The sequence below is a fragment of the Myiozetetes cayanensis genome, unplaced genomic scaffold (assembly GCF_022539395.1).
Source record: "Myiozetetes cayanensis isolate MyiCay16 unplaced genomic scaffold, myiCay2020 scf10, whole genome shotgun sequence".
In the NCBI taxonomy this organism is placed as follows: Eukaryota; Metazoa; Chordata; class Aves; order Passeriformes; family Tyrannidae; genus Myiozetetes; species Myiozetetes cayanensis.
Window position 1 is genome coordinate 33,104,266 of NW_026086605.1, and position 27,887 is coordinate 33,132,152.

The following is a 27,887-nucleotide window of genomic DNA, read 5'->3' on the forward strand; positions in this document are numbered from 1 at the left end:
GGAGCGTGACTGAGCAGCGAATTACATCTGAGTGAGAGCTTGGTCAGCCTGTGTATGGGATTGGGTGACGTTGGACGCTGGGATGATTCAGCTCAGCCCCACGTTCCTGTGCTGCCCGTGAGCTCCAGCGGTGCCTGGTCGCAGGGCAATGCGCTGTGCCTGCAGACAGGCAGCCTGCCTGTGCCAGGGAGCCCGGGAATGTTGCTCATTAGCTTGCCAAGCAAACGAGCAGGAGTAACACCGTGCAGAGCAGTGAAACGCCTGATGAAAATCTCTCCGAGCTTGGAGGCGGAGAAGGAAATCCTGCCCACCCTGCCTGCAGCGACTAGGGCAGTCTGAAGGAGGGTGTGCTTGCCAAAGCAGCTCTTGATTTTGGCCAGTGAAACCATTTAATTAAAGTACCGCTGAAAAGGAAGCCGGAAACTCCAAGAAGGTTTTTAATCACTTAGACTGTGGTAGACAATCTCTATGCAAATCACGCCTCCAGCATCACCACCCTTTGCAATGGGTGTGTTTGTTCCTGTCCCTGCAGATGGACAGGGCAGGCAAGAGCCCCTTGGGCTGCTGACATGTGTTACTTGGCATCTGCACTTGGCCTCAGCTTTCGGAGGGGCGTTGTGTTGCTTCACTTATGTGCGTGTGGGCCCCAAGAACCATCATGGTGGGGGATGCCTCCCCAGGTGCTGAAGAAAACACACTCCAATGTGGCAAAAATGTGGGCATCACACGCAGGGAGAAGAGGCCCTCTCCATCTGTGTATTATCCTAGAATATCCTGAGTTGGAAGGGACCCACAAGGATCATCGAGTCTGACTACTGGCCCTGCACAGCACACCCCAAGAATCAACACCATGTGCCTGAGAGCACCTTTGATAGGGGGATGGAATATGAATGTGGGGTCCTTGAAAGTACAACTGTCAAAGTGACTCTGGGGCCTGCCGGTGGGTTTCCCACAGCTTGGCCATCTGTCCAGGGCTGCAGGATCACACCCAGGCAGGGGATACTTGGGCTTAGCAGAGATTCCTGAAGTTTTGCTACATTCTCAAAGATTTGACTCTTTGGTTTAGAGTACTTTCACAGAATCACAGAAGGTCATCGAGTCCAACCTATGCCTAACACCACCCTATCAACCAAACCATGCCCTAAGTGCTATGTCCAGTGTTTCCTGAAACCCCTCCAGGGACAGTAACTCCACCACCTGCCTGGGCAGCCCATTCAAACTTTTGATCACCCTTTCTGTGAAGAAATTCCTCCTGATGTCCAACCTGAACCTCTCCAGGCGCAGTTTATGGCTATGTCCTCTTGTCCTGTCGCTGGTTGCCTGGGGGACTGACCCCACCCGGGCTACAATCTCCTGTCGGGGCGTTGTAGAAAGTGATAAGGTCACTCCTGAGCCTCCTCTTCTCCAGGCTCAGCCCCGTCAGCTGCTCCTCATCAGATTTGTGCTCCAGCCTCTCCATGTCCTTCCTGAATTGAGGGGTCCAGACCTGGGCACAGCACTCGAGGTGCGACCCCTCACCAGTGCCGAGTACAGGGGGAGAGTGACTGCCCTGGTCCTGCCGGCCACACTATTTGCTGATCCAGGCGAGGATGCCCTTGGCCACGGAGAAGGAGGGTTTTTGTGTGTGTGCGCGCGGTTTTTTTCAGGGCAGCCTTCCGCGGGCTGTCTCCATGGAGCGGGGCACGGCAGGGCACTGCCCCGCTGCTGCTCCTCCAGGCCGGGATCGCTGCCCCGCGCCCGCCGGTCCCGCCGGGCAGGGCCGGGGCGGCCCCGAGGAGCGGCAGGAGGAGGAGGGGAGGAGGAGGAAGGGGCGGTGCTCGGCTCGGCTGGGCTCGGCGCGGCCATCCCCGGCCCCCGCATCGCTGCGTGCGCGGAGCCGCCGTGCAGCCGGCAGGATGATCGCCGCCCAGCTCCTGGCCTACTACTTCACGGAGCTGAAGGAGGACCAGGTCAAAAAGGTTAGATGGACATCCCCCGCCCCAGGGCTGCCCCCCGCCCGCACCGCGCTTTTTTTTTTTTTTTTTATTTTTTTAATTTAATTTTTTAAAATTTTAAAATCCCCTCCCTCCTCCCCCTCTCCTGTTGGTTTTGTTGTTTTGTCCCCAGAGCCACCCAGCTGTGGGAGAAAGGGGTATAACCCCCATTTTAAGCTCCCCCCGAGCATCCCCGCTGGAGATGGGAGTGGGACGTGGGTGATGGATGCCCAGCGGCGGGTCAGGCCGCGGGACTGAGCTCAGCAAGGCGAGGCAGGAGCTGGAGGGCTTTGGCGCTGAGCGGAGGGGTGGTGGCTTCTCGGGTTTTTGGTAGGCACCGGCATCCCTGGGGAGGGGATTTCCCCTTCTTTCCAAGGGTGCCTTTGGGCATCGTCGCTCCAGCAGGCGAGGAGCAGGTAGTTTTTGAATTATGTGCCACTGCAGGTTCAGAATTTACAGGAAATGGTTGTCATTTGTGCTTAAAAAGGAGCGTTTCCATAGGCTTCTTTTCTTTTCCTTCAGCGTTGGGTGGTTGCTCCTGTGTGGTTGGTGCAGCCCTGGGATTGAGCACTGCCACAAGGAAAAGGGTGCGGAGCGCAGGATAAATAAAAACATGGCAGTTAGGGCAGGGGTGAGCACATTGCAGAGCTGTAGGAAGCGGGGAGCCTGGGGCGAGGGATGTGGGGACACACATTGGGAAAATAATTGCAAACGTCTCCGAGCCGGGCTGACGTCAGGAAACAGAGGCTTCCCCTCTGCCACCTCCCCCGGCCGTGCTGCGTGACCCACCTGGGCTCATGGCCGCAGGCATCCCTAAAACATTTTGGGGAAGCCTCAACGGCAGCATTAGCAGCGCTGATTTGTACTGTTCCCGGGGTTTGCCAACCTCCCCCGGCAGGAGGAGGAGAGCACCTCCTCCCTTTGGGCTTCCAGCTGTGCCAGGGGACACCTCAGCTGCCGTGTGTGGGTGACCCATCCTGCCCCGCTCCAGACGTGCTCACCCGTGCCCACTCCTTCTGAGAAAACACGAGGCAGCGCCCCATATTTTCCACGTCTCCCTCCGTGGTTTCTTCTGCTTTTCCGCCTAGTGGCTCTGGCGAGGAGCTGGAGGCTGCTCAGCCCGCACCTTCTGGCCCCAGGGATGTGGCTCTCCCTGTGCCCCAGGCCCACTATGTTCCTTTTCCCGCAGGATTTGTAAGTGCTGCGGCTGTGCCAGGCGTGCATGCCTGGGTAAGGCCTTTTCTGTCTCGTTGTGTGGGTTATATTTAGAAAGCCAAGATAAGCATAAGGGAGCACGGCGGCCCAGGAGCGGCAGAAGGGCTGTGGGGAAGGCATGGAGGGAGCACAGGGAAACTGTGGCGTTCTGGGGGTTTTTTATTGCAGGCTGGTTTGGCACCGTGGGGCTCCTATTGTCTGACAGCACGGGAAACGGTTTGGCCAGGGAGCTGTAAAGCATTCTAATGGATCGATCTGGTTTTGTCTGGAAAAGGAAATTAAAAAAACACAATTAAACCCAATTAAAAAAAAAGAGGCAAGCTACTGTTTTTGGAGGACGTAAGACGTCTTTTCCTGTTTGTATGCTTTTGGAACGGATATCGAGCCCCTTACTTTTGGCTGTTCTGTAGGGAGGGTGTCAATGGCAGCCAGAGGCTCTGCTGTCCCACAGCTCCTGGGAGCTGGTGGGCTCCGCTCCCTGGTTCCTCGTGGGGCAAAAGTGGTTGTGCTCCATCTCAGGGCGCTGCTTCCGAGGTCCGTGCTCCATCAGTGTGCCGCTTTTAGGGATACGTGCCTGCATGGCTTCGCTTCAGGTCCCTCCCTCTCCTCTCTGCTTCCGGGAGGGCAGCACTTTGCTGCTACGTGCCTGGGGCTGAGGGCTGCCACCCGAGGCGTTGTCCCTGCTCCCCACGCTGTCCCCTGGGTGTCCTGGCCATGGTGGCAGCTCCTCTGCCTCACTGGTCCAGCGCAGCCGTCGGCTCGGCGTTTGGTGGCACAGGTGGCAGGTCACCTTCAGGATGCTGCTCTGGGTCACAGGAGGGGTGTGAACAGGTTAAAAGAGTCAGCAAGCCAAGGCTGAGCGTTCTTTTTCCCTTGTGACCCTGTTTTCTTCTTTTTTTGTATTCCCATCCTTGCTTTTTTTTTTTCACGTCCCCATCCCTGTGTGGCTCTAATGCTCCACGCTGCCTTTCCATGGTGGGAGCCCTGTTGAGGGACATGGATAGGGCTGGTGGTTCCAGGCCCTTGGGGTACCCTGGATCTAAGAACTAGTGCTTCTGTGCTGGATTTTGCTGGATTTTTTTGCACCCCTTTAAATTTGAGTGTAATTTTTTTCAAAATTATAGTTCCTAGAGTATTTTTCAGGATGAGTCGTGGCAAGCAGGAGGAATAGGCAGGATGGCTGTGTAGTGTTGGAGGTGGAGGTTGTTCATCACCCTGTGGCCCCTGCAAGGGGGCATTTTCCAGTGAATCCACCTGTAAAGGCCCTTGCTTGTCACCTCACCATGCAGCAGCAAGCTGGCAGTGTGGGATGCCGTGTATATAACGTATAAAGACGTGTGAGGGTTTGCTCCAAGCAGCTTAAATTCTCCAGATGTTTTTGAAAGCATCCGTTCCCTGGACGTTTGTGACACTGTGGGGACGGCAGCAGGAGCTCAGCACCCTTGCTGTGACAGAGCACTTTGCACAAGCTGAACCCAGGCCCCAATTTCTCTGCAGGGCCAACTCCCATCCTCAGGGCCAAGGGTGTGATGGAGCATCCCTGGGAGCTGTGCCCCTGGCCTGTGTGCAGGAGAGCTTTGTAAAACTGCCTCGGAGTAGCTTTTGTTTCCAACAGGTTTGTACCTGCAGTAGCTGAGCCCAGCAAAGGGAACCTTTAGGTGTTGCCTGGTTTCTGCCTGTCAGGGGAACAATATGTTTTTGTTATCTTACCTGAAGAGAGGAGAAAAAAATCTTGCAATCCAAGAGTCACATTTAAATGTTGTTTAACCTTGAAAAAACCGTGATGGAATGGAGTGTAAAATGTAACAACTGGCATCAGGAAGAGCCCTTATTGGTGACCTGCCCCTATAAAGGCTTTTTAGGAACCAATCAGATAAATCATAAGTAAGCAGAAACAGTTTCAGAATGTCTTAAACTACTTGTTTTAACACGCCCTGGCTCCTGATGAATCTTATTCATGCTGAAAGGATTCGCTCCGCAGAAAAATGTTTACATTGGTGAAGGGTTTTCGTGCAAAGGCTGCTTCAGTAAAATAGGTGCTGCTAATGATTTCTGAAATCGTTGTGGGAGTGCTCTTTTCTTGGATTCCGGTGACTGTTGTCAGTGTCCCTGGAATGAGGCATGTGTTTAAGGAATGGCCTGTTTCATTATGCACTTACAATTATTCACAACTGCTGCAATGCCTGGATTTTCAGAAACTTCTTTTCCCTAATTACAAAGAATGCCTTTCCTATGTGACCAGGAAAAATTACGTGAATGTGGTTCAGATTATGAAATCCTATTTTTAAAAAATTGCTCATAGATTCTGTCTGGCTGTTTTGTTTTGTTTTTAAGTAAATGAGGAAAAAAAGAAGTGATAGAGCTCTTGGAGGACTTCTGTAGTGGCACTCTGGGAAGTGCCTGCCTCCTCCGGCAGTGTCTCTGAGGCGGCAGCTAAATTAAGGAGTGTTTTCTGCTCCTTGCCCACACAACTGCCTGCCTGAAATTGTTCCTGCCCTTTGCCATCCCCTGGGAAGGGCTGGCACCTGTCTCCCATCCACGGGAGCCTCAGTGGGGCTGTGGGTCTGTCTGGGTGCTGCCAGCAGCTCCCGTCTGTCCCTGCCAGCCTCTCCGCAGCTTCCCCGTGGATCAGGCTGAGATTTGCTCTCTGATCGGCTTTTATTGCAGACAGAGCTGGGAGTTATTAAATCTCCATCCCATAATCCAGCCTGCAGCTCCCCCTGCCCCAAGTTATTTATGGCTATTTGCTGGGAGTTTTCCCTGGGAGGGAAGACAGGAGCATGTGCTGCCAGCTCAGGAGGGCAGTGCTGATTCCCTTGCTGCCACACTGCTGGAATGACTAACCCTTTTCCTGCCTGGGAGGAAAAAAAAAGACCTGTGTTGTGTTTGGTTTGTTTGTGGTTTTTTTGTTTTTTTTTTTTTTTTTTTTTTTGTTTTGGAAGCTGTAACACACAGGAGTGATTTTTTGCAAGCAGAGGCTCAGTGTCCCCTGTCTTCCTGCCCCGTGGGTCTCAGTGGTGGAGATGGATGGCCTTGGTGCTACGCGATGCTCCCGAGTGCAGGAGGGTCCAGCCCAATTATATAAGGGCGCTGACACGCTCACTGGGTTCCCACTGGAGCAAAAAGAGCCCTCCCTCCTGTTTTCCCTCACTGCTGAGGGCAGCACAGGGGCAGAGGTGGGGAGAATGGGCTTGTCAGTCCTGACTGTGCAAACGCCAAAACCTGCGTTCACAACGGGACTTTCGGTGGAGCGTGGAATCCTTCCTCCCTGTTTCTGGGAGGAGGATGCGGCCGTGGGGCTTTGTAGAGGGCTGTGTTAATTGCACGGTGGGGTCTGACTGTGTGAATGATGTGTTAGTGGAGCTCTCACCGGAAGATTTGGGGAATCACCCCTATGAGCGGCAGCGTGGGCTGCTAAAAGCTTAGCCTGAAAAAGAGGTTGGTTCCCCCCTCCTTTAAAAGGGAGTAGCCTCATGCTCTGACATCATGGCTTTACACGCTCTGCTAAAAAAAAAAACATGTCAGCGTTTGCCACGGAGGAGAGACTTTCCTGCTCAGCCCGACAGCAGCCTCTGCATCCATCCCCACAGCGTTTGGGGCTGCAGAGAGGGCACATCCCACCCAGGATTTTGTTCTTGGCGTGAAACGACACCGGTGACTGGCTGCTGTTGTCACTATGAAGGCGCTGTCAGCCCATCAGGGCAGCACAGGACACAGCTGGGATGTGGGGATGCTGCCCTGGGGTCTTGCATTTGGCCTGTGTTGCAGAGAGCCCGAGCTCAGCTCTTCTGCCGTTCAGCCGTACGCCTGCACCGTCACGTCACCGCTTCGTGGGGAAAATGCACGGTCTCGTTTCATCGGAGTGTTATCAATCATGGTATTGTTGCACTGTTACAGCCCCTTCTGCTCTTCCTCTGCAAGCAATGACTTGGAAAACTTCACAGCTTGTGCAGCCTCTGGCCGTGTCCGCTGTGGCCCAGGCCTGCCTGGGGCCGGTGCTGTGGTTTGGGACCAGGCTGGGTAGCTGTGCCCAGCAGCACCATCCGTGCCTTCCTCCCTGGCTGTGTCCATAACTGCTGGGTCACACAGGGTGTCTGGCTCGGGGACACGCTCACGGTGCAGCCCTTGAGTGCGTGTGGCAGGTGCACTTTGTATACGAGCAATTAAATTGGCGCCAGTTTTATGGTCAGTTTGGAGTTCAATTACATTTTGATTGCATTTCTTTCGTGAAGGGCGTTGTTCAGCACTTCCCGTCTCGAGGTCCCTGGAATATGGAGCACTTGCTGTTGTATGGGGTGTTTTACTGTGGTCTTGGTCTTGTAAGACATAATGCCAGCTTGGAGATGAGTTGCTCTTGAGGCTTCCAGAGCACCCTTGGCACAGAGCTGGCCTGGGGTTTAAAATGAGGTGGCTTTTCCAGTTTTGCTGAGGACAGAAAACGTGGGCAGGGCTTTATTTTCTTGGTCCTGCTAAGCTGCAAGCAAAAGTGATCCTGAAGGTGTGGCTTCAGTCTGAGCCATCTGCAGAACCAAATTTCCAAGGCAGGTAAAGAAACAAGGCGAGAACAGACTGGCAGCTGAGGTAAAAGGGGTGGGAGGCGTGTTTGGCAAGAACCCCCAAGGACAAGTTGTATTTTTTGGGCATCAAAGCATCTCTGTCTTCCTGATGGTGAAGGTGGTTGTAATCTTATGGAAAGCAGTACTGTTGGAAAACCAGAACCTCCTCCTTTTTCCAGGGAGGTAAAGAAAGTTCCTGTCGTTGGAAGCCACAAGGGAGAAATCAACAACTTTTAATTTGATGGAGGAAGATGCCACCTGCCCACAGCCAAGTTTTGCCTCTCCTGACCCTCTGGCTGTGATAGCTTTGCTCTGCTGCACTGAAATAATTTCTCAGCCTGGGATGTAGCCCCAAAACTGCTGTGGCAAGTCCTTCCCAATGTAAGGCTTTAAATACGAAGCACCTCTGACATCCACATCACCCCAGCTGGGACAAGGAGCCAAAAGAGCGATTTTTAGCTCAGCTCGTGGATAGTCAGGAGAGCTGAGAAGTGGAGCAAGGGCTGGAGGTAGTGAGGGCTGTGGGCAGACCATTTTGTGTGGAAAAGAGGAGGCAGTGTGTGTGGGACTGGGCCGTGCCTTGGGAAACAGTAGGATGGGGTGGGCTTCAGCTCACGTACAGTGTGCCTGTTTTCCAGGATTTGGAGTCAAAAGACAAGGCACGAAGCCTGTGGCCGCGTTTGGCCAGAGCCCTGAGGCTGAGCTGGGGCTGTACACTCTCCTTGCCATTAGAGAGAGGTGTAGCCACACTGGGTGCCTCAGGGCAGTCTTCCACTCGGTGGTGGTGTGTGTTTGTCCCCAGATTGATAAATACCTCTACGCCATGCGGCTCTCCGACGAAACGCTGCTGGATGTCATGGCTCGCTTCAGGAGGGAGATGAAGAACGGCCTCTCCAGGGATTTTAACCCCACAGCTGCAGTCAAGATGCTTCCCACGTTTGTCAGGTCCATTCCTGATGGTTCAGGTAAGGAGCCGAGTGTTTGTTTTCTGTGTTAAACACGATGTGCTTCATGGAAACCTGTTAGAAATACACCAGTCGCCACCAGGAACAAGAGGGATTTGCTTTCTGGCATTTTGAAGGCAGCTCCCCCTCTGTGTGCAGATCTGTTCCTGCAGATGCTGGAAGATTTAGTGATTCCTGTGTCAAAGCCATTTTGGTGCCAATGGAAGAGCCCTTCCTAGCAAACAGTTCACTATCAGTCAACACATGTACTCTGAGATTTGTTTGCCAACAATCAATACTTCACATGGGATGATTTTTGATTTGTGCAGTTTACACTGATGTGATCTAGATCTTAACAAATACAATGGCTTTTAGTCATTTGCTGGGTCACTCAACATCTCTTCTCCTTATTTTTTCCCCTGGGGAAGTCTGAGTTTGAGTTTCCTGGCATTCATTTTGCATTTTGTAGCTATCTCTTGCAGGCTGTCTTGGGGGAGAAGTCACAGCACCCAAGGAGGCTGCAGCATGTGGCTCCAAAGCTGCTGCTCTGGTGTACCGAGCTTTTTCCATCCAGCTGTAGGACTTGGTTTTTCTGTGCTCGCTGTACCTGATAAAAGTGGCACAAAGAGCTATCAGAAGCCAAAAAGATGTTGTGTTGGTATTTGAGACCAAGATTACCTCTATTAGTTATTGTTGTCACTTATAAATTACTTGATGTTTTTAAAAAATAAATACCATATATAGAGTATATAAATATATTTATAAACATTATATAATAGTGTTTATTATTTAGTAGTGACACTGGGTTTCCTTCTCACGTAGCATGAGGAGGTTAACCAGTTTGGTGCCTACCACAAATTATGTCCCTGTGTGCAGAAATTGCAAGGTTGCAAGAACTGCATAACAGAGTTATGTGACTTGCGTCTTTCTTCTTTTTTTTTTGAGTTAAAACCAAGAATTTATTGGTGAAAGAACATGATGTACCTTGGTGCTGCTGTCTGGCAGGTGGAAATCTTTGATAGTTCTGCTTTGCTGTTGCTTTTTGCCACCTGAAGCTTTTTAGCTGAGAAGTGAGTCTGGAAAAAAAAGCAAAGGTAGAATGAATTTGAGTACTGTGTTCCCCTTAATTCAGCATTGCTGGCTGTTGTGTTGAAACGCTGTGTTGAAATTCGCAGCCTGTTGAGAAAGCTGAAAGCTGCCCCACACAGCTGGGTCACGGCAGGGCTTGCACTGAGGGTTTGCAGGTGAGGTGAGGTGACTTGAGGGCTTTTGCATAGAATCCCAGCAATTTTACTGGCTCAGAAATCCCTGTGTTTTCCTCCATGTGTGTGAGTTTAGTTGAGTCCCCCTGCCCTGCTCCATCAGCCACTGCAGGGCAGCAGGTCTGAGCTGCTGGCGCTGAGTCACATAATTCTGTGGTGCGGACTGGGAAGGCTTTGAGATGCCATATGGCACAGGAGAAAGGGGATGTGCACCTGGCCAGGAGAGGTGGGAGAGATTGCTGAACGCTGCTGGGACTGAGGACACGGCAGAGCGGTGGGAGTGAGCCAGAGAGTGCCTGGCTCAGCATAGGCATGTGTGGATGTGTGTATGCCAAGGCATTAATTTCAGCTCGTGTTTGACACACCTACTTAAAAAAGCAGCCTTGTGTGTTGTGTTCAGGATGCTCAGTTCTTGGTCCTGTGCCCGCTTGGCTCCTGCCAGCCTCTCCAGGATGGGCAGGCCGTGGGCAGTGCTTTGCAGCAGGGATTAGAGCAAGGCAGGGCTTTGCCCAGGCAGTTTCTGTAGAGCACAGTGGTGATCTGTACATGCAGGTGGCGAGGATATCTTTGGATAGTGTTAGTTCTGTTGTTTCCCTGAGAGGGCACGTTCTGAGCCCAGGTATGAGCAATATTTGCTGTGGGTGGGTATCGTGGTGCTTCTCTCCCTGACTCACCCGCTTGTGCCTGTCACGCCTGGCTCAGCCACCGCAGGGGTGCAGCCAGGGCACACAGGGAGCTCCCTGCCCTCTTCCTCCAGAAGGTTCTGGGGGGCCCAACACGGATGTGGCCGTGTTGCTGTGCCCAAAGATGGCAATTTGTGCCTTCAGCTGTCCCTCCGTGAAAGCCAGAGGCTGAAAGCCTGCCCTTTTCTCTGGGCTGTCTCTCATTACTGCCTTGTAAGCTCTTTCCTCTGAGTCCGATTATTATGATGGGAGCTGACTGTTCAGAAAAATACTGTTGTTTAGTTTCAGATCTTTGCTTGTGTACTTTTCTAACAAGGAGTTTGTGAGCAATAATTCTGGAGACCCTGGAGGTGTTGGTGTTAGCAGGGGTTTTTCTGCTTCATTCAGAGTTGGTTTTATTTACAAAAGCCACAAGGTTTTTTTTGTCCAGAGTGCCCAGAATGATACCTTAAGCTAATTCAGAATGCTTTCAGAGGCTCTTCCTGAATAAATTCATGGCAAGTTTGATTGCACCTTACTGTTGCAAAGCATAGATTAAATGCTGCTACTTGGGCTTAATTCCTGAAATACACTAAAAGAAAACTGTTACTTTATATACAGAAAGCTTTACACTCTAGTACAGAGATCTTTTTGAGTGACAAAAATAATTCTTAATAAATTTTACCTTACAATGGGCTCGATGGTACTGGAAATCAAGCATGCTAACCCATTAATTTATTTACAGGGGAGATATTTCTGAAGTGCAGTATTTGTTTGAGGTATGTACTGATGTGCATTTAGGCTTGAAAAAAGGGCCATCTGGTCCAATGTTGATTTTCCCATTAGAGGAGGCTTGCACTCAACAGATGATATCCAAATAAGCTTTATCTTATGAGTATTTGGCTTAATGAGACACTTGTGGTCAATGTTTGACTGGTGGACTTGCTGTGGTGATGGGGTTATGAGTTGCTGAATTTGTTACGCTGAGCCCAATAAATGGAACTGCATCTCCAGTTTGGGTATGTTCACATTTTTAAGTGACATTTGTACTGGTAAAAAAAGTGATGTTTAAAGCCACACCACTCAGGAACAGGTAGGGCAGCACTGCAAGATCTGTGTCTTGGCAAGCTGAGTTTGCCCATGTCTTAAGTATCAAAGGGAGAAGTTGCATTGCAGTGCAGTAAAACTGGGAGGATTATTAGAAGTTGTGGGCTCCCACTGTCATTTTGCTGTATTTTTCTGTACGGAGCTCATTGCTCATTGTGGTTTCTCACGTGACAATGTTTTGTTTCCGTATTACACTGCAACCTTGGAAAACTGTAAGGCCATTTGCAGTGTTTTTGCCTCTCTTGGGCTGTTTCTGTTAAAGATCCTGCCCTGAGGGATGCCTTGTCCAGCTCATCAGCTTTGCTGAGTGGGATGAGGCTCCCAGAGGTGCATGGAGCAATGAGGAGGAACAGGAACAGCTCACTGAGCCAGACTTGAGGAGTTTTGATCTGAGATTGGACAGAGTAATCTCAGAGGCAGGTCTGGCTCTGGAAATCCTCGTGGAGTCTGTTCAAGGTAACACATCCAAACGGCCTTCCCAGCCACCAGAGGTCTTTCCACGTTGAATTTAGGTAGAAGTGGGAAAATAGCAATGTTAGGAGTGGCCTTCCTAAAAGTCCCAGCTGATGAGGAAGCAGGATGAGAAAACTCAGTGTGCCTTTGGTCCACTGCCCTCCCGTGCACAGACAGGAATGCCTGCAGAGAGCCCCAGGGATTCCCTGCAGCCTGGGCACACACGCTCCTGGGGGATAAACCCTGCACTCTGCCTCCCTAAATACTATCTTTTTGAGGACTTTAACGATCGCTGTCTTTGCTCTCTCGTTGGTAAGGTGAGGTAACCTTGATAAGGTGAGTTGGGTTAGTCAGATATATTTGCCTTGCTCTCCAGGGGTGCTGAAAGTGTCATTCCTCAGATAGCCAGGCCTGATCTTCACCCTGAAGTCTGTGGAGGTTGGAGGGTAGTGGATTTGCCTTCAGGCCTCTCCACCACAGAGGAAGGTGGAGGTATTCTAAGCATTCCCCTGGCTCCTGGGGAGGTATTTAGGAGCTCTGTGCAAGGCATCCTAACTTGTGAATAACTCCTGCAGCAGTACAGGGCTGTTTTTTCAGGCTGTTGTTTCTCTGACTTGTGATATCTGTCTGCAGTTTGCAGTGAATCTCAGCTTTTCTGGGTGCAAAGTAAGTGGTTCCTACTTTAATTACATCTGTGTATAATTTGTTGATTTTAGAGCAAGCACAGTCCAGCCCCTATTCAGGGTTATTTGCCAAAATGACACAGGTTTATTTACAGCAAAAGGCTGCTCATCAGTGGTCTGGCATCCTTTCATTTTACTGTCAGTTTTCTACATCTCTTTTGGCTTTCTCATGAGATCTTTGATCTGGCAGCTTTCATCATGAGATCTGGGTACACGCTGTCTGTCCACTGTTGGTCCAGTCTTTTTGGATAAACCCTCATTGCAGTTGCCAGTGGTGGTTGGCGTTGCCATTCCACCAACTTCATGTTAAATTAAGGGGAGTCAGGTTGATGTTCAGGTGGATGCCCTGTGGGTAGAACTTCCTTGCTGTAGGCACTGGACATTTGCTTCTGTGTTGCACTTATCAGAGCTTGATTCTTCCCAGATTTGCGCTGCATTCCGTTTTTAATCACCTGTGTCTTGTTTTCCACGTAGAGAAAGGAGATTTCATTGCACTGGACCTCGGTGGTTCCTATTTCCGGATTCTGCGGGTGAAGGTGTCGCATGAAAAGAAGCAGACGGTGCAGATGGAAAGTGAAATTTATAACACCCCTGAAGATATCATGCATGGCAGCGGGACACGGGTAAGCTCCTGGGAGGTCTCTGGAAAGATCAGCTGCTTAGAATTTAGGAAAGCCCCGCAAGAATGACTGTAGCATCTTAACAATTGCACCTGTGGCGTGCATGGACTCGACTTCTGTGTCGATACTGAACATAAATAAGCATTATTTAGTGTAACAGAGCTGCAAGCCTGCTGTCATCCTGTGGGAGACTCTTGGATGAGTTAGGGAAAAAATGGCCAGGAAATAGAAATTCTGCCTTTTATAGTGAACTTACTTTCCATGAGCACGAAGGGAGAGCAGGAAAACAACTTAGTCTTTGTAAGCAGCGAGCACGACCAGCCCTGCAATTGTAGTGTTAAGTGAGGGACAGAAATCCCCATGACGGCCAAATATCTGTGCTGGCAGTCTGAGCAACTCAGCACTCATGAAAAGTACAAGTACATTAGAAAAATTACAGGAAGCTCACAGAATGTTTTGGCACAGCTTCAACTTAAGTTTTGCTGAATAATTGAAAGGTTGTTTTTCTTTTTTTTTTATTTTCCCCTGTTCCAAGAGTAGAAAATGTTTGGATCCGTTCACTTGGATTTCAGATTGGGTTCTTTGGAAGAATTTATTTTCTTTTTACGATCAGGAAGTGGATTACAATGAATATTTTACTGACAGATTCGTCTCTGTGTCAGCGTAAGGCAAAACAAATAATTTTCATTGTTGGAAACAGCAAGGTTTTTACACTTTTTACTAGAATGAGGTGCTGCTTAGGAGTATGAGACCTGCAGGTAACTTAAAGCTTGTTTCAGAAAAATAAACAAAAGAGGAGAAAAATTCTGGGAATAGCATTTCTACCTTTAATATATTTTCTGTACTCACCTTAATGCCCTTAATGTCTGTACCTGCTGCATTCTTACGCAGCAGTGAGTGTAAGGTGGCAATTCTGGCCTGTCAGTAGAACTGGTGAGAGCATTACTATGATATCTGAAGTTGGGAGGGCTGCTCGGGGGCAGGTTGGGAGCAGGGGGCTGCGTGTCCATGGATGGGTGTGGGCAGACTTGATGGAGACACAGTAAGGGTGAAGCCAGGAAAGGAGACATCAGGTCTACTCTCTTCCCACGGCTGTGTCATGCTCGTGCTTTAATTTTTAAATATCCAAAGGCCATTTGGCTGTCGGGAAGCAGCTCAGGCTGATAGGCTTTGTCATGGCTTTTAAGCCTAAAGAGAGGCAAGCAAGGCTTCCACTGACCCCGTGGGCACAGTCACTCCCAGTATTTGAGAACCAGGAGAAGGAGAACTGGAAGCATCATCAGAATTACAGCCAGGTTTGAAGTTGTCCTGTGACAATATCCAGTGCTTGCTGTGTGACTTCCCAGGGCAGCATGGGGGGATGCCCAGGAGGCACAGGCAGGCACAGTTTGTTGCTTCTGACTGATGGATATGGTGGAGGTTTCCTGAAACCTCTGAGCCAGATTTGTGGAATACTTGTACTGAATTGCCTGCCTGGGGTAGGCTACTAATGATTTCCAGCAAGCTGTGTCATTAACTTGGGTGAGTTATACTCTTAAAGCTTAGTCCTTAATCAGCTTATTGGAGGATTGTGATTTATGGCTTCGTGGCTCACTAGCACGGTTCATTTTGATATTTTCTACTTCATGGCATTCAAACCTCTGTTTTATTCCCATCTCTTAGGCATGGGCTGACAGCTCTGCCAGTCAGAGACAGTTCCCTGTCAAAATCAAGGGCAAAACTCTAATTGATTTCAGTGGTGAAATAGCAGGTCTAAAATTTGTAAGAAGCTTGTCTCCCATGTCAACTCAGCAAACAGGAGCGTACCTGAGGCTTGATTTTGCTGTTGCTTATTGTGATCTGCTGCCACTGGAGGTAGTTTATGGATCTGTGGCTGTTCTGATCTGGAGCTGTGGTTTCCTTGCTCCTTAAAACATCCCCATTTGGGAGCTTGAGCCTGAGCTCGGATCTTGAGTTGCTTGCCAAAATCTCCTGTCTGCCAGCTAAATGTGTCCTTGTGGAGCCCTCTTGGAGCCCAGCCTGAGCAGGCAGCTTCATGGCCAGAGGAGTTAATGAAGCCTGATCTATTGCTCAGCATCTCATGGTTATATTGCTTCAGGTCTGTAAATGTGTGGAATCAGGCTGGTCCTTCCCTCTTACCTGTGGTGTTCACTCTGTCCATCTCAGACATTTGATGAAATTCCCTACCTCCCACCTGTATGGGGAATGGGAATTTGGATTTTTCCTCAGTCCACCTGCCCTGCTTTATTGAAATCCACAGGAACCTTGTAATGTTCCCTCAGACTGTCCTGTCAGAGTCATTTGGCACTGGGAAGGTTTGGATGTTGGTGTGGGCGTGGGCACACACAGACACTTCCTTGAGTCTCCTTAGGGAAAGTCGTATGAACATCCATGGTACAAAATGAATAAGCGCCTCTCTGTTTTCTGCTTTCGGGCGGTGCCTTCCCTGTGTGCTGTGTGAAGAACAGCAGCAGAACTCACTGAGCAGGCACAGCCCCCGTGGTGCCCAGGCTGTGGCTGATGGTTTAACTGCACCTCCTGCCCGATCAGCGTGCCCGCTGCAGCCCAGAGCCCAGGCGACTCCCAGAGCACTGCCAGCTCAGGGCTCAGCACCAGCAGGTCCTGCCAGGGCTGCCTGGGCAAACACAGCAGGTGCACGGACTCTTTGGAGTCCATGGGGAGTGCCCAGGGATTTTCTGCCTTTGGACTTACAAAGCAAATCCATCTCTTCCCTGTGCAGTTGTGGTTCGTTGCACGAGAGGGATTTTTGTAGCAGCGCACACAGTCAACGTTTCTGCTTCCTGCTCTCTGAACTCCCCAGGGGTTTGATGTTGGCCCCTGGCTTTTGTTTGTAATCCTGGAAGCAGCTGAAAGTTTAGTAGTATTGAGTATTCAGCAAGATACTTTCAGATGGAAAGCATAATCAAAACACACACTCCAGCTCTTTCTGTGTTCCTCCTGGAGAAATTCTCATATTTTGTTACTTAACTATAGTTCTTTTCATAACTCCTCTTCCTCTCTCATTAATCTGAATAGCTGAAAGTAGTCCTCCAGAAGTGCAGCAGTGTACATTCTTTCCCATGTTGTTTCACTGCGTGGGCTCAGCAAAATGTCCTTGATTTGCCCAGGACAATGAATGGCAGCATTCTCTCTGGGAAACTCCTGTTCTTCTGCTTAATCAAATCTGACCTCAATTAAAGAATAGGTTTAAGGTGTTCGGTTTAATTGTAACATTATACACACCGCTTCTTGACCTGCCTCGAAGGGCAAAATATTCCTGCAGCTGTAATTGCTGCAGCCTGTCTGTAGTGCATTCCCACCTCTCCAAGACTCTTAAGTTGTTCTTAATAAAGCTGTGTGGGCTAATTGGAACCACAACAGATGGCTTTTTGTACTCCTTCCCAGTTAGCCCCAGCCTCCTGGGCAGTTTACCTGGTCCTGTCCCACCAATGCTGCTCCAGATAGGATTGGGCTTTTTTGTTTGGGTTTTGTTTGTTTGTTTTTTCTTTCAGGGAGTTAAAATGTGAAGCCCAGTTATCTCCTGGGGCAGGTGGTAGCTTGTTAATAGTTTGCCATCCATTTGTGGTATGGGTCAGTTCAAGGCATGTCTGGCTTTCTGGTACTGGTAAATACAAATGTGCATGTTTGTTGCTTCAACTGATTGGGCTTGATTTCAGCTTTGAGTCTTGAGGGGCTTTCCAAAAGGCTTGGTGTGAGAGGCCTTTGTGCCTGCCTGGCTCCAGACCTGGCTGGCAGGGACACATCATGCAGTGGTCACCCACTGAGGCACTGGATGGGAATTGGTACCCACAAGCCCAGTGCAGGCTGCCTGCATAGTTCAGCTGTCCAAAAAATGCAGAAAATGTCCCCATGTTGGGTTGTTTCTCAGAGCATGTAAAATATTTAGACAAAATCCTTTGGGTGTTCTTTTTGTTTGTTTGTTGTGTGCTTTAGGAATAGATTTGAGAGAGAATGTTCTTTTTGGGTGGTTCCTGCAGAGTGCTGGGTTCTCTGGTCTCAGCAATGCTCTGGTGAAGCAGATCTTATCTTCTCTGTGTCATTAAAAAAGTGCTGAACCTCCCGTGGGTCTGGATCCCATGTGTTCTTTTGAGATTCTCCTTCCTGTTGTTGAAAGGTTAAAAGAACATTTTTGAGCTCATCAAATATTAAGTGGAAGGCTTACAGCAGGCTTGAGAGCCACAAGCCCCTTTTTTCATGAAAAGTGTTTCTGTATGGGTGTAATAGATGCCTGCAGAATTAGGTGTGTAAAAGAACAAAGTATTTTATAATTTATTAATTATTACTATGTTAATGCACACTGCCTGAGAGTATTTTCATAGCCATGCCATTTATATATCTTTTAAAATCTGGAGCAGCAACAATTTTCCCCTTTCCCCTCACCCTGTGCAGTTTTCATTATGGAGCTTGAAACATTTTCTCTCTGAAGCTGTATCTCTAATCACCGTGGTTTTATACCTTTCTTACAGCTTTTTGATCATGTTGCTGAGTGCCTGGGAGACTTCATGGAGAAACAACAAATCAAAGACAAGAAATTGCCAGTCGGGTTTACGTTTTCTTTCCCCTGTCGACAGTCCAAGCTAGATGAGGTAAGAAGATTTCACAAGTCTCTTAATATGCAGAAGAGTTGCTGTGTTATTAAAACACTGCGATGAAAGCAGCATCCCAGACAGGGCTCATTTGGGGGATAAATGAGTGTTATATTTCACTGTCAGACTGTGTTTGTGTTTATGTTTCTGCTTAAAAGAGCTGGGTAACATACGAGGAAGAGGCATCCGAATGTTTTGTGCTGTCCCGAATGTTTTGTGCTGTCCCTGCGTGAGCTCCTCGGTGTTGTGATTTACCCCATAAACACGTGGTGGTTTTTCCTGCCTCCTGTGCAGCCCTTTTCACCTCTCCGTGGGGTGTGCCTGGGAGGGACCCAGCCCAGCAGGGTTTGCTCAGGTTTTGCTGACCCTCACACGGATCCGGATCCAGGTGTCCCTCCTGAGCCCGAGCCACGTCACAGGCTGGGTGCGCTGAGGGCAGTCGGGCAGGTCACCCGGGACCAGCCTGCTTTAAAGAGGGTGGGAATAACCAGCTTTGTGAAGTGACTGACGAGATTCCCACCACGAGGATGCTGTGGGATTTTCCTGCCTTTGCTCTCTGGATCACAAGTGACTCAGCAGCCTCCCCGCACGGCATTGCCATGGCAACGGCGAAGCGAGTGAGTGCAGGGAAGTTAAACCTTCACCAAAAGCAGAGGTTGCCCTGTTAAAGCACGACCTGCTTTTCCAGCTTGCAGGTCTCTAGGTTAGCCCGGTGCAACAGCCCCCCAGATGCTGGTGCTGAGGGCCAGGTGAGGCACTGTTTTTATTACATTTCATACTTGCTGAGAGGCGCTGAGAGCTGAGCCCAGGGGTGCTGATCACCTCAGGGCCTCAGAACAGAGGGCTGCCTTTCCCTGCACTGGATCAGGGGAGATGAGCTGACCTTGGAGCAGCTCTCCTGGCTGGCCGTGGTGCACGGTAAGGCTCAGGCTCCTGAGCACAGCAGAGCTGGGCTGGGGTGTGGCCATGCAGTTGAGTTGCCCTTGGGGAGGTTTGTTCAGCTGCACGATGGAAGGCGCTGGTTTGTGGGCTGGTTTGCTGAAGCCAGCTGGGATGGAATGGTGCTTGTGTGGGGCAGGGGCGGGCAGGCAGCATGTGGGGTGCAGGGGCAGAGTGCAGTGGGGTAGTAAGAGACAAGGAAGAGTGTCTCTTAAGTAAAAAAAAAACAAACCACCCAATAAAACCCCTCACCTCTCTTTCTAAGAGTTTTTGTGATGTTCTGACTGTTTGAAAAATACATTTTTCTGGATTCTGTGGGCCAGCTTTGTTCCTGGGTTGCTGCTTCTGTAAGGCTGTGCTTGCCTGGGTGCTGTTTTGTTGTGCTTGGTGGGCAGAAGGAGGCAGGGTGGTCCCTGGTTGACAAGATGTGCATTGCATGGTTGGGTCCCACACAACCCTGCTGCACTCCAAGGGCTCCTTCCTACTGCCAAGGCCCTGCTGGTAGAGCAAAAACTCCTTCCAGCACAGTGTCACGGACAGCTGAGAGGAGCTGCTCGTTGCCAGTGTGGTTTGACCAGTTTCTTATAAAAGTTCTGTGGAACAAAGTGCCCTTTTAGCCCATTAAAACTGTGCCACCAGAGAGGGCTTTGCCCATGGTTTCCCTGCACAGCAGAACAGGGCGTTGCTGGGTTTCTAAATGATGCCAAATGAGGTTTCTAAATGAGGGCAGCACAGTGGCAAAACTTAAATAACCCGAGTTCATGGTCTAAGTGGTAGGAGAACACCTTCTGGTCCATAAAGAGCTGCCCTGGCCCTCTATCTCCTGTAACTGTCCCAGTTTGGAGGGCAAATTTGATTTTTAAGCTGAGATATGGCCAAACATACACCTGGACAATGGCTGCTTGTGCCTGCAGGCTTCAGCTTTTCTGGTTTTTAGCGTCCTGGGCTCCTGTTGTGACAGATGTGAATACTGTGAGTATGGAAGGCTGAGCTGGTTTGAGTTGTCTTTCCTGTTGACCACTGTCAATGCTCTTTTCTTTCTTTTATTACTATTTACTTGTATACTGAATACTCTGATTCAACCAGTCATTATGTAAATAGCAGAAGGTCAGATACAGTCCTTACCTTGGGGGATTTGCAGGCTCTCCATGACAGTTTGCAGACAAGGAATTCAATGCCAGGATTTCCTCTGTGATCCGTGCTGTAAACTGGGGACATGCATTGTTATACTTTCCAGTATTTCCATTTGCTTCAGCCCCTAAACGTGATCCCACAGTTAAACAAGCCAGGCAGGAGCTGTGCAGTAGCCTGATCCCCACTGCACCGAGTCCTGGACGTACCAACGGCACAGCCCTGCTCTGTGGTCGGTCCCGCACAGTCAGCTTTTTCTGAAAGCAGTCGATTTCCATGGCCCAAAAGGATTAAATGGTTTTCCAAGAAAAACTGTCGAGGAGTAACAGGGAGAAGAGTAAGCTGAAAATACAAAATGCAGACACACCACTTTCTAGCATGGCAAGGGAAAGCAATTTTCTATCTTTCAGCAAACTGTGACTAGACTCAAAGACCACCAGTTGTCTCATGTTGGGTTGTTAGGCCGTATAAGAAAAGAGACATGAAGATTCATTTGCAGTGTAAAATCTTGTTTCTAAGGAAAAAAAATAATCAGTGTGTGCCTTATTATTGTATTGGGTTGAGTGTTGCTGTCTTGTTTTATCAGGGTATTCTGATAACCTGGACGAAGCGCTTCAAAGCAAGTGGAGTGGAGGGAGCAGATGTCGTGAGGCTGCTTAACAAGGCCATCAAGAAACGTGGGGTAAATTGTACTTCATTTCTTTTTAACTGGATCTCAGCTTAGTCAGGGACCACCACCCTTCATGTCACACGCGTGGCTGGGTGGTCTGAGTGACGGTGGAGCTCTGCTTTCCTGCATGGAAAGGTGTAGTTTTGCCCTTTGCTGAAAAAATGAAGCGACATCAGAGTTGTTGCGTGGAAGCCGCAATTTTCCTCACGGCACAGATCTGAGCTCTTATGTCTTGTCTTTTCACGGGCAACCTGCAGCAATTTTATCAGTCTCCAAAAACTGAGAAAGTGCTGTGGCTTTTCCGTGATACCAGTGCATCCCATTCCTGGGAAACTTTGGCTCATGGACTGGGCTCAGCTGTGTGCACCTGCTGTGCCAGGGAGCAGAAGAGGAGCAGAGCAGAGGAGAGGGGGAATTTCAGGCTCAGTGAACTGTGTTGTTCCTTGCAGTTTCTCACTGCTGACTTCATGGAGAGTGAAGGTGACCGGCTTGCTGATTTAAAACAAATAAAAAGGCACTGAGCGTGAGATAGCATGAATTTGGGTTTGCATAATGCCTGCAGCCGGGTGATATGTTGATTACTCAGCATCTATATTCATCAGGAACTGAGAGTATTTGCTCACTTTGGGCAGTTGTGGACTCCTAAGCACACCTGAGTTGTGCTGTCACCAAACAACATTGCCATAGTCAGTTACTATCATCAGAGTTGGTGGAATCACGCACTGAGGAATCTGGAAAGGAGTGGGTGCACGTCATGTGGTTAGCTTATTTAATGGCATTATTTCTGTATTAAAATCTTCACTGGAAATAAAACTCCTGGTTTAAGTGAATCCTAGGAGAAATGTTTTCCAGACTGGCTCCTCAAGCAGCTGCTTCAAATCGCTCCATGCAGAATTCCTCCTCCCTTTTCTTTCCTGCCTAAGAGTACTTATGTGAGAGCAGGTCTTTGCCGTCTAGAATGATGCTAGTGCTGTTTCACTGTTTGCCATCAGTCTGCTCTCATTCTTGGGTACATGGGATGGGGAACTGGCAGGTGGAGCAGGGGATGCTGAGAAAGTTGAGCAGTGTTCCTTGTGAAAGCAAACCAGAGATGGACAGGAGCAGCGTTTCCCAGAGTGCCCCAGTGGTGTCTGTTGCTCCCTCAGGACTACGACGCGGATATCATGGCTGTTGTGAACGACACCGTCGGGACGATGATGACCTGTGGCTTTGACGACCAGCGCTGCGAAGTTGGCCTGATCATTGGTAACACACATTGCTGCTGCTGCTGCTGCTGCTGCTGCTGCTGCTGCACGTGGCTTTTCTCCCTTTGCCTGGCCGGCTCGGTCAGCAGCTTCTGATGTGCTTTCCCCAAAGGCACCGGCACCAACGCGTGTTACATGGAGGAGATGCGGCACATCGACCTGGTGGAAGGGGACGAGGGCAGGATGTGCATCAACACCGAGTGGGGGGCCTTTGGGGATGACGGCTCACTAGAAGACATCAGGACTGAGTTTGATCGGGAGATCGATCGTGGATCCCTTAACCCAGGGAAGCAGCTGTGAGTGAGGCAGTTACTTGGGAACTTTGCTTCTGTTCTTTTCTGCTCCGTGCTGCCTTTTCCACCTGTGTTGTGAATTCTGCTGTTCGAGAAAGCTTGACCTTGGCTTTGGTGAGGCAAACCTCTAGCTGGGCCGGGTGTTGCCCTGGCACAGCTGGGCTCGGCCTCCCCGTGCTGCCCATGCATTTGTGGGTGATTGCTGTCCTCTCCTGCAGGTTTGAGAAGATGGTCAGCGGGCTGTACATGGGGGAGCTGGTAAGGCTCATCCTGGTGAAGATGGCCAAGGAGGGGCTACTTTTTGAGGGGAGAATCACCCCTGAGCTTCTCACCAAAGGGAAGTTTGAGACAAAGCATGTTTCTGCCATAGAAAAGTGAGTAATCTAGCCCTGTTCTCCTGGGCTTCACACTGACACTGAATGTTAATTTTCCAGCGTCTGTTTTTGCTTTGGGGGGAGATGTGCTGCACTGGGGGTGGCTGCCATCCTCCACAGGTGCAGGTGCAGTGCAGGTGCAGGGCTGCCATGTGGGGACCCCCACCAGACTGTCTGTGCCCTCTTCCCCAAGATTTCTCCCTTTCTCAGTGTTGGGAGGAACTGTAAAATCTGCCAGTCCGCGTAGCTTCAGGGTATGAGCTGTACCTCCTCTCACCCTGCTCACTAAATCTCCAAAGTTGCTACCCCACAGCTAAACATGGGAGTGAATTGGCTTAGTGCCTCCTAGCAAATACTTGTGTTGCTCCGTGCTGTATCCCTGGGATTGCTGGGCAGCAGGAAAACAAGCGTGACAAGGCAGAGCATTCAGTCTCGTAGGCAGTGCCGGGTGCTGCACGGTGACCTCTGAGCTATGTGCCAGTTGGTTTCTTACGGTGTCATCGCCCCTTTGGTCAGGACTAACAGGCTCTTTCCCTGGTGTTTTTAAAATTCACATCACTGGGATGGTTTGTGCTGTAGTCACTGGTCTGGCTTTTGTTTTTGAAAACAGCCAGTAACTTCTACAATGCCTGTTCCTCCTGCCACCTTTCACTCCTGTCCCTGCAGACCGTCTTTATCGGAACAGCTTTCCATTAGATGTGTGTGTTCATTTGTCTTAACCACAGAGGTCTGTGTTATGGACCAGGGTAACTCTGAACAGCAGTTAGAAAAACACAGTTATTGAGAAATTCAGTTATTAAGAGTAAAATTTGCCCTGAAATCCTACCTCACTTCCTGAAGAGCACCTTGGTTACTATAAGTAGAGGGCACATCCCTGTGCAGCTTCACATTCCTAGCTGGTGCTAGGAAAACGCAAGAGTCCTTAAAAAGATATATGGAGTGCAGTTAGTGATGCAAGATGTACTCCTCGTGTTTTTGTCTGGGAAATGACCGAGCTGAGTGTGGAGAAGTTTTGCCAGAAGCTTTCCGCTCGGGCTGGATGCTAACGAGGGAAAAAGCAGTGCAAGAGGCAGAGATTCAGTGAGGTTGTAAAAGCCCGAAAAGAGATCTGTTAGCATGAAATTACTTAGGCAACCTTCGCTCGAGGTTTTGTTTTTCACACTGGGCTTAATTTATTGAGACATAAGAGCGAGCCAGCGTGGGATTAGGTGTGTGCTCAGGCCTGTGCTGAAATGTGGGGCTGGTGCTTCGTGCTCGAGAGAAGCTGTTGGAAGTTTAACACATCAGCGTGATGAAAAGGCATTTAATTCCTCCAGGTCCATTCGTAGGTGGCATATTTGCACCAGGCTTTAATGGAAGGCTGTTTCCATCTGTGAGTGAATGCATGTTTAGAGCATTTTTATTTCAAACCTAGTAGAGCTTCCCGGTCCAGATCTCTGAGAAATTCTCTTTCTAACTTTGTCAAACCCCAGGTGGGGCCACCTGCGGTTGGATGCATCTCAGCCCTCAGCACATCCCCGCTGAGGAGTCCCCTCTGCTGCTGTCTCTTTGCAGGAGCAAAGAAGGTTTGAACAAAGCCAAAGAGATCCTGACGCGGCTGGGGGTGGAGCCGTCCCACGAGGACTGCATCGCCGTCCAGCACGTCTGCACCATCGTGTCCTTCCGCTCCGCCAACCTGGTGGCCTCCACCCTGGGCGCCATCCTCAACCAGCTGCGGGACAACAAGGGCGTGGGCCGCCTCCGCACCACCGTGGGGGTCGATGGCTCCCTCTACAAGATGCACCCACAGTGAGTCCCCGGTTCGGGTGGGAGACGAGGAGCCCGGAATGTGGGCGTTGGGGCTGAGCTGGGGAGCTCAGGGGGAAAGCAGAGATGTGGTTAAGTGAAGGAGCAGTGTGAGATTTTAAAAACCACACAGAAAAGGACTGGACCCCTGAGTAACTGGGTACTGCAACATCAGGGAAAGCTACAGTGGTGTGAGCAGGTACCTTAAGGCATCTCAGTAGACCTCTCGGAAGGAGAGTTTCTTTGTACGAAATCTTACTTCGTGCCCTCAGTCTGGGCTATGAAGAGACCCCCATAAATTCGCCTTCATATCCATTTCCAGTTTCAACTCAATTGTTTTTAAAATGCCCATGCTGAACCCTATTTTTTACAGTCCTTTCTGAAGATATACTTGGAAACCGGGGGAAAAAAATGGTAGTTACATTTCCTTGACCTTTAAAAAACTGGCTTTGTCTTGTTTTTCTGCATCTTTAAAGTGAATATTTTTAATCAAATAATATTTTTAATCAAATAATGTTTTTAATTTTTAAGCTGCTTAGAGTTATGTAGAAATCAGAAAGTGCCATTTTTGAGGAAACTTCTGAAAGGAGAAATGTGGTTGGTGTTTCATTTTCAGTTCCTCATTATTTTGTTGAAAACAGTGTTTTCCTCTGTTAAAGACAACCATAAAATTTTGGCAAACAAAAGAATTTCCAGGAATCCTGTTTTGACTAGTTTTTCCAGATGGGCAGGTCTAGAGAGTGACAGGACCTGAGGGAGTGGCCTGAAGTTGTGTCAGGGGAGGTTTAGGTTGGATATTGGAACAAGGTTCTTTCCCCCGAGGGTGGCTAGGCGCTGATCAGGCTCCCCAGGGCAGTGGTCACAGCACCAAGGCTGACAGAGCTCAGGGAGCGTTTGGATGATCCTCTCAGGCACAGGGTGTGACTCTTGGGGCTGGTCCTGTGCAGGGCTGAGGGTTGGATTCAGTGCTCCTTGTGGGTGCCTTCCAACTCAGCGTATTCTGTGAAGATAACAGACGTGGGCAATTTCTGAACTATTTCCTCACACCATCTAAACCAGTGAGTTCAGGAGGGGGGATCAGAGCAGCAGGGGATCAGAGCAGCAGGATCCCCCCCCTCAGCAGGGGGGATCAGAGCAGCAGGTTTTCTCTCATCTGGGGTCACGGTCAGGGACTCTGCTGCTCTTCCCTGCTTTTTGCTGGCTTTGCTGAGAAACTCAGGAGCGAGGAGGCCGCAGGGCAGAGCTGCTCTTCCCTGGCAGCTTTCCTGCTTGGGAGGCTGGGGGCAATTTGGGCAGGACGGGTGTCCTCGCCACCTGGCAGCGCAGGTTCCGGGGAGGGCCCGTGCAGACGTGGGGCTCGCAGCCTCCTCTCCCCCAGGTACGCCCGGCGCCTGCACAAAACCACGCGGCGCCTGGTGCCCGACTCCGAGGTGCGGTTCCTGCTGTCCGAGAGCGGCAGCGGGAAGGGGGCGGCCATGGTGACGGCCGTGGCCTACCGGCTGTCGGAGCAGCACCGGCTCATCGACGAGACCCTGGCCGAGTTCAAGCTCACCCACGAGCAGCTGCTGCAGGTCAAGAAGCGGATGAGGGCGGAGATGGAAGCGGGGCTGAAGAAGAAGACTCACGAGACGGCCAAAGTGAAGATGCTGCCCACCTTCGTCCGCAGCACGCCGGATGGGACAGGTAGAGGCGTGACCTCGTGGAGGGGGGACGCTGGCTCGGGTATGGGGTGCCCAAAACCGGCTCCCGGCAGTGGGGTTTGGGTTGGAGTTTGATGGAGGGGGGGCAGATCCGGTGCGAACAAAGAGGAACCTGGGCTGTGCGAAGGAGGAGATCTCAGCCTGCGCTGCCCTGTGCTGGTTGCTGGCCCCATGTCCTTACCCCAGGGTGCAAGCAAAGCCACAGCTTGAGGGGATAAAACCACAGCTGGGCTCATAAAGCCAAGGTTGGGTTCGTAAACCCAAACCCACACGAACCCTGTTCGCACTAACTGGGCAGTTCTTTGCCCATCAGCGCGGCCAAATTTCTACTTTCTCTCAGGGAATGGTTCTGTGGGTACTTTGTTCCTGTCAGCTTGAAGTAAAACAAAACCAAAAATAAAACAAAAACACACACAAAAAACGGAGGTGGAATAATCAGAACAGCTTCTAAAATCCTCCTTTGATGAAGATCTTCCCAGCTGAGTTTCTTGGAGATTTTCTTTCAAAGTACTTTCTTGGGAAAGCACTTTTTCAGATTTTGCTTATGGTTCTTCAAATTTACACACATGTTCTTTTACAGAAAACGGAGACTTTCTGGCACTTGACCTTGGAGGGACAAACTTTAGAGTTTTGCTGGTGAAAATCCGCAGTGGTAAAAGGAGAACAGTTGAGATGCACAACAAGATCTATGCCATTCCTATAGAGGTGATGCAGGGAACAGGAGAAGAGGTATTTTTGTTTCTCTCTGGCTGCAGTGCTGCTTTTTAAATAACTCTTTAAGAGCAAATAACATGTACACCTGCAAATATTGTGACTTTTCTCTTTCAAGCTGTTTGATCACATCGTTACCTGCATTTCTGACTTCCTGGATTATATGGGGATAAAAGGTGCACGTCTTCCTCTCGGCTTCACCTTTTCCTTCCCTTGCAAGCAGACCAGTCTGGATGCTGTAAGTTCCTTAGTTGTCTTTTGAATCTGCTTTTGTGCCTGTGCCAGGCCTGGTTTCTCTGTCTTCGCATCATCCACGTGACGCTTACAGGAAGGTTGTACAAGGGGAAGGTTTATTTTCTGACCCTCATCAGTACAGCTGCTCCTATAAATAGTTCCTTTAAGGGTAGTAATGCAAATGCTGCTCAGCCCATGGCTGTGAAGATAAGAGCATTTTAAATTTTCCTTGGTGCTGTTACCCCTTTTTTAAGGCATTATGTTCTTCCCCATTGTATAAACCTGCTGGTCTGTGATACTTCCCTGGTTTAGCAAGCAGTAAGCAAAAGTCCATCCCTGCACCTGTTCCTAGTTCATTTTGTCACATGGGATGGAGCAGATGGACCAGGGCCTGTGGGCTGTGTCACCCTAAGGTGACAGTGTGGCCTGCAGCACGTCCCTGACAGGTGTGCCCTTGTTCTTTCCTCTTACGTGTTTAACTTCTTCACTGCCACAGATTTACACCAACCCCACCTGTGCAGCTCTTAACACTTTCCTGTCTACTTAGCTGTTTTTTTTGAAGAAAGACATTTTTTCTGTCACAGTTTTTTTTTGGTTTTTTGTGCGGTTTTTTTGTTTGTTTTGGTTTGGTTTTGGTTTTTTCTTTAGTTTCTTGCATCGCTCTGGAAATTCAGATACAAAGCACAATTAGTAGTTTTAGATGTGAATTCCACATATCTTTTTC

At 49.7% G+C, this 27,887-nt stretch overlaps 1 protein-coding gene across 1 annotated transcript in view; it reads left to right on the forward strand.

Moving 5' to 3' along the window:
• Positions 1–1,788: 1,788 nt before the first annotated feature.
• HK1 (hexokinase 1) overlaps positions 1,789–27,887 on the forward strand; it is a 34,841-nt gene continuing 8,742 nt past the window's right edge. The window contains exons 1-12 of the mRNA XM_050305785.1: positions 1,789–1,958; positions 8,547–8,709; positions 13,330–13,478; positions 17,963–18,082; positions 20,739–20,834; positions 21,968–22,067; positions 22,179–22,362; positions 22,578–22,733; positions 24,288–24,521; positions 25,897–26,201; positions 26,799–26,947; positions 27,048–27,167. Of these exons, the coding sequence (XP_050161742.1) occupies positions 1,896–1,958; positions 8,547–8,709; positions 13,330–13,478; positions 17,963–18,082; positions 20,739–20,834; positions 21,968–22,067; positions 22,179–22,362; positions 22,578–22,733; positions 24,288–24,521; positions 25,897–26,201; positions 26,799–26,947; positions 27,048–27,167 (1,839 nt within the window). The 5' untranslated portion in view covers positions 1,789–1,895. The remainder of the gene's footprint in view (positions 1,959–8,546; positions 8,710–13,329; positions 13,479–17,962; positions 18,083–20,738; positions 20,835–21,967; positions 22,068–22,178; positions 22,363–22,577; positions 22,734–24,287; positions 24,522–25,896; positions 26,202–26,798; positions 26,948–27,047; positions 27,168–27,887) is intronic.